Source organism: Chiloscyllium punctatum, chromosome 1 (assembly GCF_047496795.1).
Source record: "Chiloscyllium punctatum isolate Juve2018m chromosome 1, sChiPun1.3, whole genome shotgun sequence".
In the NCBI taxonomy this organism is placed as follows: domain Eukaryota; kingdom Metazoa; phylum Chordata; class Chondrichthyes; order Orectolobiformes; family Hemiscylliidae; genus Chiloscyllium; species Chiloscyllium punctatum.
Window position 1 is genome coordinate 64383819 of NC_092739.1, and position 13656 is coordinate 64397474.

The 13656-nt window shown below is 39.6% G+C and overlaps 1 protein-coding gene across 7 annotated transcripts in view; it reads right to left on the bottom strand.

The window, feature by feature from the left end:
* The window catches only part of arap2 (ArfGAP with RhoGAP domain, ankyrin repeat and PH domain 2), a 320143-nt gene that overhangs the window by 250357 nt on the left and 56130 nt on the right, over positions 1-13656 (bottom strand). For all 7 annotated transcript variants that reach the window (XM_072566652.1, XM_072566631.1, XM_072566592.1 and 4 more), the window contains one exon: positions 2907-2983. Coding sequence is in view for 5 of the 7 variants with exons in the window: in XM_072566592.1 (XP_072422693.1) it covers positions 2907-2983 (77 nt within the window). In the remaining 2 variants the exon portion in view is untranslated. The remainder of the gene's footprint in view (positions 1-2906; positions 2984-13656) is intronic.

Here is a 13656-nt window from a genome sequence, read left to right on the forward strand (position 1 = left end):
GAACCTCCAGAAGAAGTAGTGGATGCAGGTACAATTACAACGTTTAAAAGACATTCAGATAAGTACATGAATTAGAAATATCTGGAAGGATGTGGACCAAGCACATGCAAGTGGGACTACTTTAGTTTGGGAATATAGTTGGCATGGACTGTTTGGACCAAAATGTCTGTTTCCATCCTGTATGGCTCTATGACTCTAACTCTCGTCACAGATTATGTGCTCCATCCCAGACAAGATCCTTGTGAATCGCTTCTGCATCCCCTCCAGTGCAATGACATCCTTCTGATAATACGGTGACCAGAACTGCACACAGTACTCCAGCTGTGGTCTAACCAGCTACAACAAAATCTCCATGCACTTATACTCAATGCTTCAATTGATAAAGGCAAGTGTCCCTTCTGCCTTTTTTAACTACCCTGTTAACCTGCCCTGCTACCTTTCAGGAGTTTTGGACAAACAGCCCAAGATCCCTCAGTTTCTTAGTACCCTGCCACTCACTGAGTACTCCCTTGTCTCGTTACTTCTTCCAAAGTGCATCACTTTACACTTATCAGGGTTAAATTCCATCTGCCATTGATCTGAGTATCTGACCAATCTGTTTATGTGCTCCTGTAATCTCAGACCTTCTTCTTTGCTGTCACCCTGTCAATCTTCAAATCATCTGCAAGCTTAGTTATATTCCCCCTATATTCTCATCTCCATCATTTACATATATCAAAAACATTTAGTGAGCCAGCACTAATCCCTGTGGTACACCACTAGACATTGCCTCCAGCCACACAAACAGCTTTTTCCCAACACCCTGTCTCCTGCCACTAAGGTAATTTTGGATCCAACTTTCAGGATTTTCAGTTCCTGGTCATCCTGCAAGTATGACTCCATAATCACAAGCACATTGTACTTGTTTACAACTACTTGTGCTGTTAACTCATCTATTTAATTGTACTCTGATAATAGTACCTTTAGATTTGTCCTTTTTTGGAATATTTTTACACTTTTTTTATGAATTATGGACCTGTTGCTACTCAATCCTATTCCTTTTGCTTTTCACTTTCTACTGTTCTATTTCTCACTTCTAATTTCATTTCCCTTACTTGTACCTCCCAGTTTAGATTCCTGGACTGCACGCGTTCTAGTCTAAGTGTTCCCCTACAGTACAATCACATACCCCTGCAAGGACATGGTTCTTTCTATATACTGAAAAAATAAGTAAAGAGATAAAACATAGCTCAATTGACTGCCGCTCACACCCACAACTAATGTCCACAATAGGGGGATAAGGGGCAGTCCCCAAAGACCCACAGACTCCTGACTCACTATGAGAAAAAGGATTTTCACAGCAGCACACATAACAGGGCAACACAACAGCTCCTTGTATCCTCCTGGCAGATGCTGCTCTCTTACAAACCCCTCCATGTGTGTCGCTACTATATTGTTACACTATCCCAGTAGGCTTTAGGAACTATACGATCATGCATATATATATATACACACACTGGTATCCAGAATGCTGCGTCATAGGTACTAAAATAACAATGGATAAGTCTGCAGGATCAGCCTGATTGGAGATGCATATTCATTGAAGCTGTAGCACTTGTGTCCGATTTCCCTTTAAACATCTAGGAACCACAAGGTAGAAAAATCTCTCTTGTTTCTCTCTCCCAACCACCTCTATTCCTCCCCTAGTATGTTCCTTTCTCTCTCTGTCTCTATCAAAACCATATCTTCCCCAAGTGTGTGTTGTATTCTCTCTTGTGTTCAGTTTCTCATACAATCACACTTTCAGTTTGAAAAGCTCAGAATCCTTGGTTTTGACTCCAATTTGACATGCTGCCTGGTTTGGAGGTTGCTGATGGTAGAGTCGCATTGCACATAGGCCTGACTCTCCAGTGCAGCCATGAAAATGGGCCCACTGGAACACTTAAACACATAACTGGTTCTTGTTTAATTAGTTCCTTTGATTTTATAAAGATGGAATAATAATATATAACACTTCATCCTGAAGTACGGTTCCCTCTCTTTCTCACTCTTCTTCACACTGTCACACTCTCTCTTCCTCTCCCAGCATGCCCCTCTCTCTCTCCCACCTCCCCCCACCCTTTTATCACCATGTGTTGCTCTCTCATTCTCCTTCCTCCAGAATGCATTGCTGTCACCCAGTTTGTGCTTTTTCTTTTTCTCTCTCTAGCAGATTATTTCTTAGGCCTCAAGCTCCAGCTCTCATGTTGACCTCGATGCCATCTTCACTTTGGCTGGCAATGACGTGCCACAGCAGCCTAGATGTAGGATGCATTTATGCAAGCCACCCAAACAAGGACTGTTTCTCCTCAATTGGCAGCAGCCAAACAGGGGCAACCATTTGCCCCTTCCCAAATTGAGAACGCTCATTCCTATTCTCACACCACAACTTCCTGAAGAGATCAGCTGAGACTCAACATTAAAATTGTGAGGAATGCACATTTACTTCAGAAATTATTCTTTCATTTACTCAAGATTCTTTCTCCCCTTTCTAGCCATTTCCTTTGTACCTCAATTAGGGAACCAGTTGCCTAAAATACTTTAAACTCAAATATTTTTTTTTCTCACTATTGCTTTACACAATACCAGCAGCTGTTGCCAACTAGTATGGCAGAAATCAGTAAAAGTTTCACCCAAGGAACAGTCTAGCATCATTCAGTGGATCAAAGTTATTATTCGCGGCAATTAATCACAATGGAATTGCATCATTCTGTCTGTTACACATGGGGAAAAGGGAAAATCAGAAAGGGGAGAGAAAGCCCTATTCATTAATGCAGCTATCTCCATTTTGGGAACAAATTGGCAGATTTACCAATTGACATTGACTGGTCTTGCAGTTCAAGTCTCTACTTCAAAAGAACTTGAAACATTACTTAAAATATACATACCAGCCAACAGCAGTTTTTGTGGAACATCACAAGTGGAGACATGTGAAAGTTTGAGGTTTCTTCTTTTCAGTAAGGAACTGTGGTTAAAAACATGTGGAAATATAAAACTAGTGTTTTAAAACTGCACTTAATTTTAAAAGTATTAATTAAATATCTACACAAACAAATTTACTATTAGTGTACAAGTTCAGACTATTGTAATCATAACTACTTCTTTAAAAATACTGAAAACACACAAATTCACAGTTCACATATGAGTAAGTTTCTATAAATCGACCATCGGATGGCTAATGGTTATGTCCATTGGTTTCTGTAAACCACAACTGCCTGTTGTATATGAAGCATTTAATCATACATATCAGTACTGGTCTTAAACAATCTAAAACACACATTTCTAATTCCCAAAGTGCATCACACTCAATTACATTTGAAATGCAGTTATTGTCAGGAAACAGAGCATTATAAGTTATTACAAAAGATCTCAAACAGGAATTATGCAACATTTCACCCAAAAGAAAATGCCTTCAATACTGGAGGACTCCTTCAGTGATGTATTGAAGGCCAGATAGTGGGGCAGATGTTCTATGAAGATTATGAGTAAAGTCACCAGCACTCACTGTTATAACAATAAATCAGAAAGCATCCATGTATACACAGTCATTGTGAAACTACTAATAAAGATTCTCCACTGGGGGTATTGTTTCAGTCCTCAGTAACAAATCCAACAATGCGCACTATAGGCACTTTCTGACAAAGTCCACGTTTCAGATGTCAGAAGCAATTCAGGCTGCCGCATGTAGGTGTAGGTCAATTTTTAAATGGAATGATAAATCAAAATTGCTGACAAACAGCCTGTCTTCGACTCCCTCCCCATGGCTTCAGTACAGACCCCACTTGAACAGTTGAACCAATTAAAATTCAGGCTGTGAATTCTGTCTAGGGGAAGAGTTTTGTTTCTGGTTGGAAGAAGAATCCTACTGTAACATTCCACAGATGCTACCTGCTGGATCAGACTCCAGCCTCAAGAACACTGACAGTATAAAGCTCTTGAAATATATGTAAGACAACCATCAGGAAGGTCATCAGTCCTTCTTGAGAATGGCAAAGAAATCCAGGCCTATATGCTCAAGAATAATACAGATAGAATCTACAATATGACTGATATGAAAACAATATTAAAATCTTTACTTTTTATTTTAATTTTTAACACATCATCTGTGAGGTATAAAAATAGCACAACGGGTTTGGTCTGGGTGCTCCGGTTTCCTCCCACATTCCAAAGATGTGCAGGTTAGGTGATTTCCCATGTTAAATTGCCCATATTGTTCAGGGATATGTGAGTTAGGTGCACTAGTCAGGCGTAAATGTAGGATAGGGGAGTGGGTATGGGTGGGTTTCTCTTTGGAGGGTCTGAGTGGATTTGTTCAGCCGAAGGGCCTCTTTCCACACTGTAGGGATTCTATGATTCTAAACAAATAGTCTCGATTGTCTGCTCATGTGTGCTTAGATACCTTGTATCTTGGAATGGTCAAATATTCCTACACAGTTTGTTAACAGGTAAAAACAACCTTGATGATCTTGTAGCTATTGGTTTCGCACAACAGCTGAACCATTGGACTACAAAGTACAAGATGAGTGCAAATTCCCTGATTAGGTAAAACATGCTATCATCATCCATAATATTAAACATTTGTCGAGGCAGACACAAAGAAAACTGGTCACCAATTTATACAACATCAGAAGGTACTGCTTGGTTGATCCATTAGTGGTTTGGAGAGACAGCAGGAACAGTTAACTGTCAATCTTAGTGCTCAGACCAGGCCAGTTGATTCTGATTGGTCAGGGCATTGACAGGGGAACACAGAGGCTGGTAGTTCACTTGATTGCACATTTTTCATTGGAAAAAGAAGGAAAGTTTGAAAAGGAATTGCCTTGGTCTCCACAGAACAGGATGCTGTGTGATAATATATATGCGCGTGCAGGTCTGATGGATTAAAATTGCCTCTTTCTGCATCTTGACAATTCTGTGATATATAACTTCAGGCCTGCACAAAAAAATGGGAGCTCAACTAATGATCTGAAATTAGTTTCTGATGTAATTCCAATATTTACAACAGCATTCAATGATCTGAAAAACAAAACCATGACAGGGAACATCAATGGGAAATGACATAAGTCACTTGATGCGAAGAAAATTCTAAAATGTAGAAACATAAAATAAAAATTTCAAAACAGAGCAAATAAAAAATTCACCTGCATTTGTTTCTTCAATTCCACCAGGTGACCATCATGCAGAATTCCCATATACAGGACAAGAGGTTTTCTCCTGTACTGTATGGGTAATGGAGTATTCTAGGGCCATCACTTGCCTCAAAGTTCTTCTGTTCAAACATTTTCCACATCGCATCGCGACACATACACACATGAATAATATTCGTGCACAATATATTTTGCTGCCTGTTACTTGCAAAAACCTAGACTAGCAAGCAATCAACACATTCATAGGAATGTTTGGGCAAATGGACAAGAGAAAAATAAAATCAGCTACTGGGCTGCAAGCCAAGTTCAGCAACAAGTCTAACCAAAGATTTCAACAGGAAATTTAGATTCTGTGGCACATTTCCAAGCTTATGGAATGTTGCTATTTTATCTTGAGGGAACTGAATTACAAATAGGACTAGATTAATGATTCAGTTGTACAGATCCTTGGGCAACTCCACCTGGAGAACGGTGTTCAGCTTTCAGCTCTCAAAACAGGAAGGATATTTGGGCTCAGTAGGATTAAATACAGGTTATGATTCAGGTTTCCCCAGCAATTTTTGTTTTTGTCTAAGGTTTGAAGAGTTGAAATTAGATAATCAGCTTTATATGTGGCTTTAATACCATCTTGTAAATATCAATTTGATTGAGGTACTTCAGAAAGTATTCACTCGGCAAGAAGAAAACTCAATCTCCTCTGATGAAGGAAGCTCAGTTCAAGAGGATATTAGTCCATAATTAGGGCTAGTCCTTTTGTCACCCAGCACTTGTCAACACAAAAGGTGTCTCTTCATTAGCTGCCAGTGTTCTCTTTTACCCTCCCATTCTCTTCAGGGAATTTCCACTCACACCCCATCTCCCAAAATGGCAGGAATATTGGAATAACAGTGACTGCAGAGTCGAGAGATGGAGACTCACTGAGATTCTTGTAGAGAGAGGAGGAAAACTTCTTCAAGGCAAGAATCTCAGTGAGTCTCTATCTCTCCGATCTGCAGGCACCCTGCCTCTATTCCAGATGAAGGGCTTTTGCCTGAAACATCGATTTTCCTGCTCCTCGGATGCTGCCTGACCTGCTGTGCTTTTCCAGCACCACATTCTCAACACTCGACAGAGTGTAGCACTGACTATTTTTATACAGTGTTGAAACAGAACCAGTTTAGAAAGTAGCCATTTGGGACCATAATCTTACCATACTTGATCAGCAGTTGAAGGAGGTGCTGCAGTATGATAGAAAGAAAGCGATTGCAAGCCACTAGCCAGCCAGAAATCCATAGCAAGTTGGCTATCTAACCTGCTGTGAGGTGTCTAAAATCCACAACCACAATGTAGACAGCTAACACCAGCAGAAACAGAGCGCTCAAACTCTTTAGGGTTACGACAGCAGCAACAGGATTCGAAATGAGTGCAAATGGATGCAAGATAGAAGAAACAGCATTGGAACAGAGGGGACAGCTGCAACAACCAAACAAGGCACAAGTATCAGAAATATGGGATGGAAGAGGCCCAGGACTTGTATGTCCACGGAGTGGGCGGGGGAGTTTAGTGTTCGGCCACGGAGTGCTGGGGTTGGTTACTGCAGGTGTCTCGGAGATGCTGTCTGAAGCGTAAGCAGAAATCCCAGGTTTCCACTGTTCTACAGTCAGGAAACGGCAATAGAACTTTCCTCTTTTCTAAAGCCGAATTGGGAAAAACACCAGCAACTGAAACAATCTAAGAATCATAAGTGGGTAATGTAGTCAATTGGCTCTGATGCTAAGTTAACATGCCAGCTTTTATATGAAATTTTCATTTTAACTGGACAAGCATCAGAGGCTGAGGGGTGACTTATAGAGGTTTATAAAATCATGCGGGGCATGGATAGGTCTTTTTCCTGAGTGGGGGAGACCAGAACTAGAGGTCATAGGTTTAAAGTGATAGGAGAAACACATGCTCCATCCTCAATCAACAGCCCCACCTCTCAGAGCAAGAGGGCTGTACAGCATAGAAACAGACCCTTCGGTCTAACTCATCCATGCCGACCAGATATCCCAACCCAATATAGTCCCATTTGTCAACAGTTGGCTCATATCCCTCTAAACCCTTCCTATTCATATACCCATCCAGATGCCTTTTAAATACTGTAATTGTACCAGCTCCCACCACTTCCTCTGGCAGCTCTTTCCATACCCGTACCACTCCTGTGTGTGAAAAAATTGCCCCTTAGTCCCTTTTATATGTTTCTCCTATCACTTTAAACCTATGACCTCTAGTTCTGGTCTCTCCCACTCAGGAAAAAGACCTATCCATGCCCCGCATGATTTTATAAACCTCTATAAGTCACCCCTCAGCCTCTGATGCTTGTCCAGTTAAAATGAAAATTTCATATAAAAGCTGGCATGTTAACTTAGCATCAGAGCCAATTAACTACATTACCCACTTATGATTTTTAAATTGCTTCAGTTGCTGGTGTTTTTCCCAATTCGGCTTTAGAAAAGAGGAAAGTTCTATTGCCGTTTCCTGACTGTAGAACCTGGGATTTCTGCTTACGCTTCAGACAGCATCTCCGAGACACCTGCAGTAACCAACCCCAGCACTCCGTGGCCGAACACTAAACTCCCCCGCCCACTCCGTGGACATACAGGTCCTGGGCCTCCTCCATTACCAAACCCTACCCACCTCACACCTGGAAGCAGAATGCCTCAACTTTTGCTTTGAGACCCTGCAACCATACAGGATCAATGTGGATTTCACCAGTTTCCTCATTTCCCCTCCCTCCACCTTACCCCAGTCCCAAGCCTCCCATTCGGCACCACCCTCTTGACCTGTCCATCTTTCTTCCCACTTATCCGCTCCATCCTCCTCTCCAACCTATCACCTTTCCCCCTCACCTTCATCTACCTATCATATTCCCAGTTACCTTCCCCCGAGCTCCACCCCCTTCCCATTTATCTCTCAGACCCCTGGCCAACAAGCCTCATTCCAGATGAAGACCTTATGCCCGAAACATCATTTCTCCTGCTCCTCGGATGCTGCCTGACCTGCTGCGCTTTTCCAGCACTACATTCTCGACTCTAATCTGCAGTCCTTCACTTCTTCCCTGCAGCTTTAGTGGAACAGTTAACCAGTGACAAACTGGATGAGCATAATGCTTTTTTTAACTCTAGGGCTTGAACTTAAATCTCCCTGAATAAATAAAAATGAGTAATCCTGATGGCACAGATCCAGAGCAAAATCAATTTCTGACTTACATTGAGGCTGTCTCACTTGTGGCTGTCACCACAAGTGCCCACAATTTACCATCGACTGATGATGACAGAGTCTACAAAGCTGTCTCTAATAGGTGGCAGGAAGTCCATATCTGGACAGGAGAAATAATCTTTAAGGCGTAGCTTAGGGGAACATCATACTCTCAGCTAGACTTATTACAGGGTTGAATACTTACAATGGATAAATGCAGAGATAAATATCTCTTTCACCAACGTTACATTTTCATTAACAAACACAAAATTACCAAAAAAAACTAAGCTTTTTTCCCATGGACATATCTAAACAGTAAATGCAGAGATAAAACATCAATTGCCATTTCTGAATACTGCAGCTTTATGCAATCGGCAATGCATCATCAATTAATTCTTGTAAGAAATTAGCCCCAAGTCCTCATCAGACATTAAACTTTTTCCAGCTCCTGCTCATCTTCATGGAGGTTGATATGAAAGCAGTGAATGTAGTGACAGAGACAGAAGAGCCTATGTATCTTTCTTAAAATCCACTATTTAAGTCAAGGTGAAAGGTGAAAATGAAGTGGACATTCATTAGAAAGCAAATGATAAAGTGCATCAAATAATTAGCTAGTGAGTTAAAGCAGAAATCACACTGAAGCTGAGTGATATAGGCCAAGATATCACATTGAGAGTACAGGTGAGACTTCGAGCACTCACTAATTATTGTTCAGTAAATTAGGCAGTACCTTTTGAATCAACGCAGGCATAAATATGAAAATGAGAATTATGGTCTAGTTACACTGCCCCCACAAGATGCTATTTATGAGACTTCACTGATAGACTCAACAGTGAAAGCCTCATAAGAGAGAAGAAGTTGCTTCTAGTTATCCACTAAATATAGCATAAAAAGTTCATTCAGATACAAAATAAATTTTTGTCAACTTTATAAGTCATAATTATGAACAAACATTCTCATTGATAATGAAAATTCAATTTTGTAATCCTGCAGAATTAAATTAATTAATGTTGGATTTTTCTCATCTTCCTGTCTTTTATTACTCTCTTCATATTAAATCCATCTTTCTTAACCTTGTCGTATATCTTTTTCTGTCCTTTACTTCAATCTAACTTAATTAAATCCTGGTGTATATTTCTTTGGCTTTTGATAATCTGTTCATGCGAAAAGACACATGATTGCTGGCCTTGCTGACATTGCCACACATTCCCTAGAGTGAAATCATCCTGGATACTTATTGACTGCAAGTCTTCACTAAATAGAAATTTAAAACCTCTGAGCAGCTATCAGCATGTATGGTGAGTGCCATTCCTTCACCACAGAGCACAAAATCTAGGCGATAATGCCAGCTAGGCCAGTGAAAATGAACGAATTAGCCTCAGTGAAGCTGAGCTATTCACAGAGGTAGAAGTAGAGGCTAACATTGGGAGGGAGGCAAGACAAGAACTCGTCCACAGTTCTGACTTTAGTCTTTCAATCTCATTGTACAAAAAAGATGGGATTCAACCAAGGGACAACTCATTCTCCAAATAATCAATCGTATGCCATAAAAACATATCACTTGACAGTCTAGTTTTACGTTCATGACTTATGAACATAAACCCTGTCAGCTGACATGGTGGAATTTCAGCTGGTGGATGCCCAGCATTAGCCTGGACCTCGCCACGACTTTAACTGCTACACCACTGTCTCCCCATTTCGTCAAATTGTAGGAACTCCACGACATGCCTGATTGAAATCAATTAAATCAATTAAATGCCTCAGATCAAGCCGGCATGCTAAGGTATCTTTCATTTTTTGATCAGCTTATGAAATCAGCCATCAGATTTATCTAATTGCTCTCAATAATAGAAGCACGATTAGAAATAAGAAGGCTAGTCTCACTGGACAAAGCAGTGATAGCAATGTATTTGACTAATGTTTGTTCTCAGGAAGGACAGGATTGTCATCTGGCTCATTTAGCTGCTATGGCAGAAGAAAACTAGATTATTTTGAAAAATGAGGATTAGCATAAAATGGGTGGTTATCCCTCACTCTTTGATCTACACGGACTTCTGATATTAATTTTAAAATTTTACTCCATTTTTCTTAAATAATCAAATCTCTCCAGGGCCTCTCTTGCTATCTTTATAAACTTCCAAGTCAGCATCCCTCTTCCAACTCTGATTTGGAGATGCCAGTGTTGGACTGGGGTGTACAAAGTTAAAAATCACACAACACCAGGTTATAGTCCAACAGGTTTAATTGGAAGCACACTAGCTTTCGGAGTGCCACTCCTTCATCAACCACCTGATGAAGGAACGCACTCCGAAAGCTAGTGTGCTTCCAATTAACCTGTTGGACTATAACTTGGTGTTGTGTGATTTTTAACCTTCTTCCAACTCTTAACTAGTTCAGAATCTCTGGGAAATGGTATTGCAATGATTATGTTACTAGGCTAGTAGGTCAGAGGCCCAGGCTAATATTCTGTGGATGCTCATTCAAATCCAAATACACAAATGATGAAATTTAAATCCATAAGTGTTACAAAGCTGGCTTCTTTTTCGTAAAAGCTGTTCCTTTTCTCAAGGATACTTTCTCCTTGGTTTTTTCCAGAGGGATACTAAACCACTCGAGGTGCCGACTAGTCTGGTTTGGTAGAGAGATTAAAGAGTATCAAAAGGCTTTTTTGTTTATATGTAAACAGATGAGACTTCAGGCCAAAGTGGTCATGTTTTAAAAGTGACCTGTAGAATGAAAGGGGAGTGGTCAGCTCTCTAGCTGAGCAGTTTAGTTCAGTCCAGAACTAGTTGTGAAGTTCAGCAGTGGATTGTGTGAACAGAATCACTCTCTTGCTGCCTTTCTAACTTCAACCTGTAAGCATCTGTTCCAATTTTTGTACTGCGTTTTAAACAGGGTTTGCTTATTGGGATATTGTGTATATTTGGAACAGCATACTTAAGTCTAGTTTGGATAGACTGAGTTCTGTAGGGGGTTCTTCATTCTGTTCTTAGTGCTTCAATGTGTAATTTTGTGAATACATTTTTTGTCTGTTTTGTCTGGTAGTCAACCTCAGTAACTTAATCTGGATAATTTTCACTGTACACTTACCGAAACAAATTGCAAAGTTATGGTCTGGGCTGCCTGCTTAAGAATGTTTTAAGTGGTCTGGCCTCGTCCATAACAGAAGACAATGCTAATCTCAGTAGTAATGACCACAACAATCCTCCTTGGTTATCTTAAAAAAAAACACTATCGAGGAGGAAATCTGCCATTCTTATCTGGTCTGCCCTACGTGTGACTCCAGATACCTTGCAATGTGGTTGTCTCTTACCTGCCCTCTAAAATGATGCAGCAAGCCATTCAAATGCATGCACTGCCCGCAATATCCATATCCCAATAAAAAGAAATGCTGGAATTCCCTCCCTACACCTTTGTATCGCTTTACCTCACTTTACTTCTTTAACACACTCCTTAAAACACAGATCTTTGACCAAACTTTGGTCATCAGATCTAATACATTTTATGTGGCTCAGTGTCATATTTTTTATTGTTCCTGTGGAGTGCTTTGAGAAGTTAGATTTACATAGTACTTTTAAGGTAATAAAGGTTGGTATGCTAAAACTGTGCTCAAATTGCAGTAATTCAATGTCTAGACTTTGCAAAAATAACCATTTTAACTGAATTTATTTTATTAATGTAGTTCTTTACAATACTACATCCCAGCATGTGTGTGATCTAAAAAGTGGCATTGATAATTAGTTTTAGAAATACATAAAATCATTGAGATAAATTGACCATGTGACTTTTTTTGCTGGAGCACCGAATGATGTGCTACATTAAACCAGCCTGCGAAGATTTAATTCTTGTTCCCATGTGAATATGAATGTGTTAAACTTCTGAACTTTACAGTTAAATGAGACTAAGAGTTTTAACCGCTGGAAGTAGAGAGTCATGCCAAAAGATAAGAAGCTTAGGCAGACACTGGGAATGTTGTGCAGATGTGAAAAAGGCAACAAATTCAAAGTAGGACTGATGCTTAGTTCTGAATGAAAGCTGATCCCAAAACTTTGCCCCGCCTTGCGCATCCTGATCAAGTGACTGTTGAGAGTCATGAAGTCAGCAGCAAATGAGTATAGCCAATAGTGAAGGATGGTCTAAACAACATCGAGACTGCACTTAGCAGATGTCAGACATGAGATTTGACCACACAGGATGACAAGTGCAGCTTGATGTCATTAGTGTTAAAAATGGTAATTGACCACAAGCCTGTGGACAATAAGACCCTGAATTAGATCATCAAGAAATGGCAATGGATTCAATTTTCCTGGAAATCTAATGGCTTATTAACAGTGCACAGCATTATTAGCACATAAACTGGCCAGCAATTGCAGGACAGGAAGAAATATGCTATGAGTTGTGGATTTCTTAAGCTTCATGTTTGATTTAAACTGGTTAACCATTTGCTTCACACAAATGACGCTCAGTTTTAACTTCCCTGTTACTTTTATGTTTGTGTTGAATGTGCACATCACTTTCATTTCAGAAAGTTAGCCCACGTAATGAATAAACAGAAAGCAAACCAACCTGTTATTTTTGGCTATGTATAGCAAATGAACTACTCAAGACTCTATTTCAGTTTTGAGACGAAGGTGTTTTAATACATTGTTTGTGATAAATCCAATTGATATTTTCCTTCTTGGATTACACTTAAAATATGCTCCCTTTTCCTCTACCACTATCCCAAGTGCACAAACATGATCACTCTTTGGAATCAGCATTTTATTTTTGAATTTGGAACTTATTTTGTTATTTTAATGCACACTCCACAAAAATGTGATATAGTGCTTATCCCTCTAAGCCAATAAACTTCCAAAAATTTGATAATCTCCGATTATAACCACAAAAAAAGTCTTAGAAACAATTGAAGCATATGTTAAAATACAGCAGTGTCATTTGAATTTGAAAAAAATGGGAGAGGGCCAAAATCTGCCTGCAAAAGAAGGTTATATTTATCATTTTCCTATTAAACAAGATGGTTGTGAGATATTCGTATGGCAATTCCTAATTTTGAGCAAAAAAGTTTGAACAATGTTATGTGATCCTTGTCAATAATCCCCTGATAAGTAATTACTGAACATATTTGAATACTTAAAGATAGTCAAAGGTTGTACTATGACATGAATGTCTATGTAAAGAAAAGGAAATCACTTCTAAAACATATACAGAAAAAAGAGGTTAACTTTTTTTTATCAAAATACATTCCAAAAAAATCTAGAAAGGCTATGATAGATTA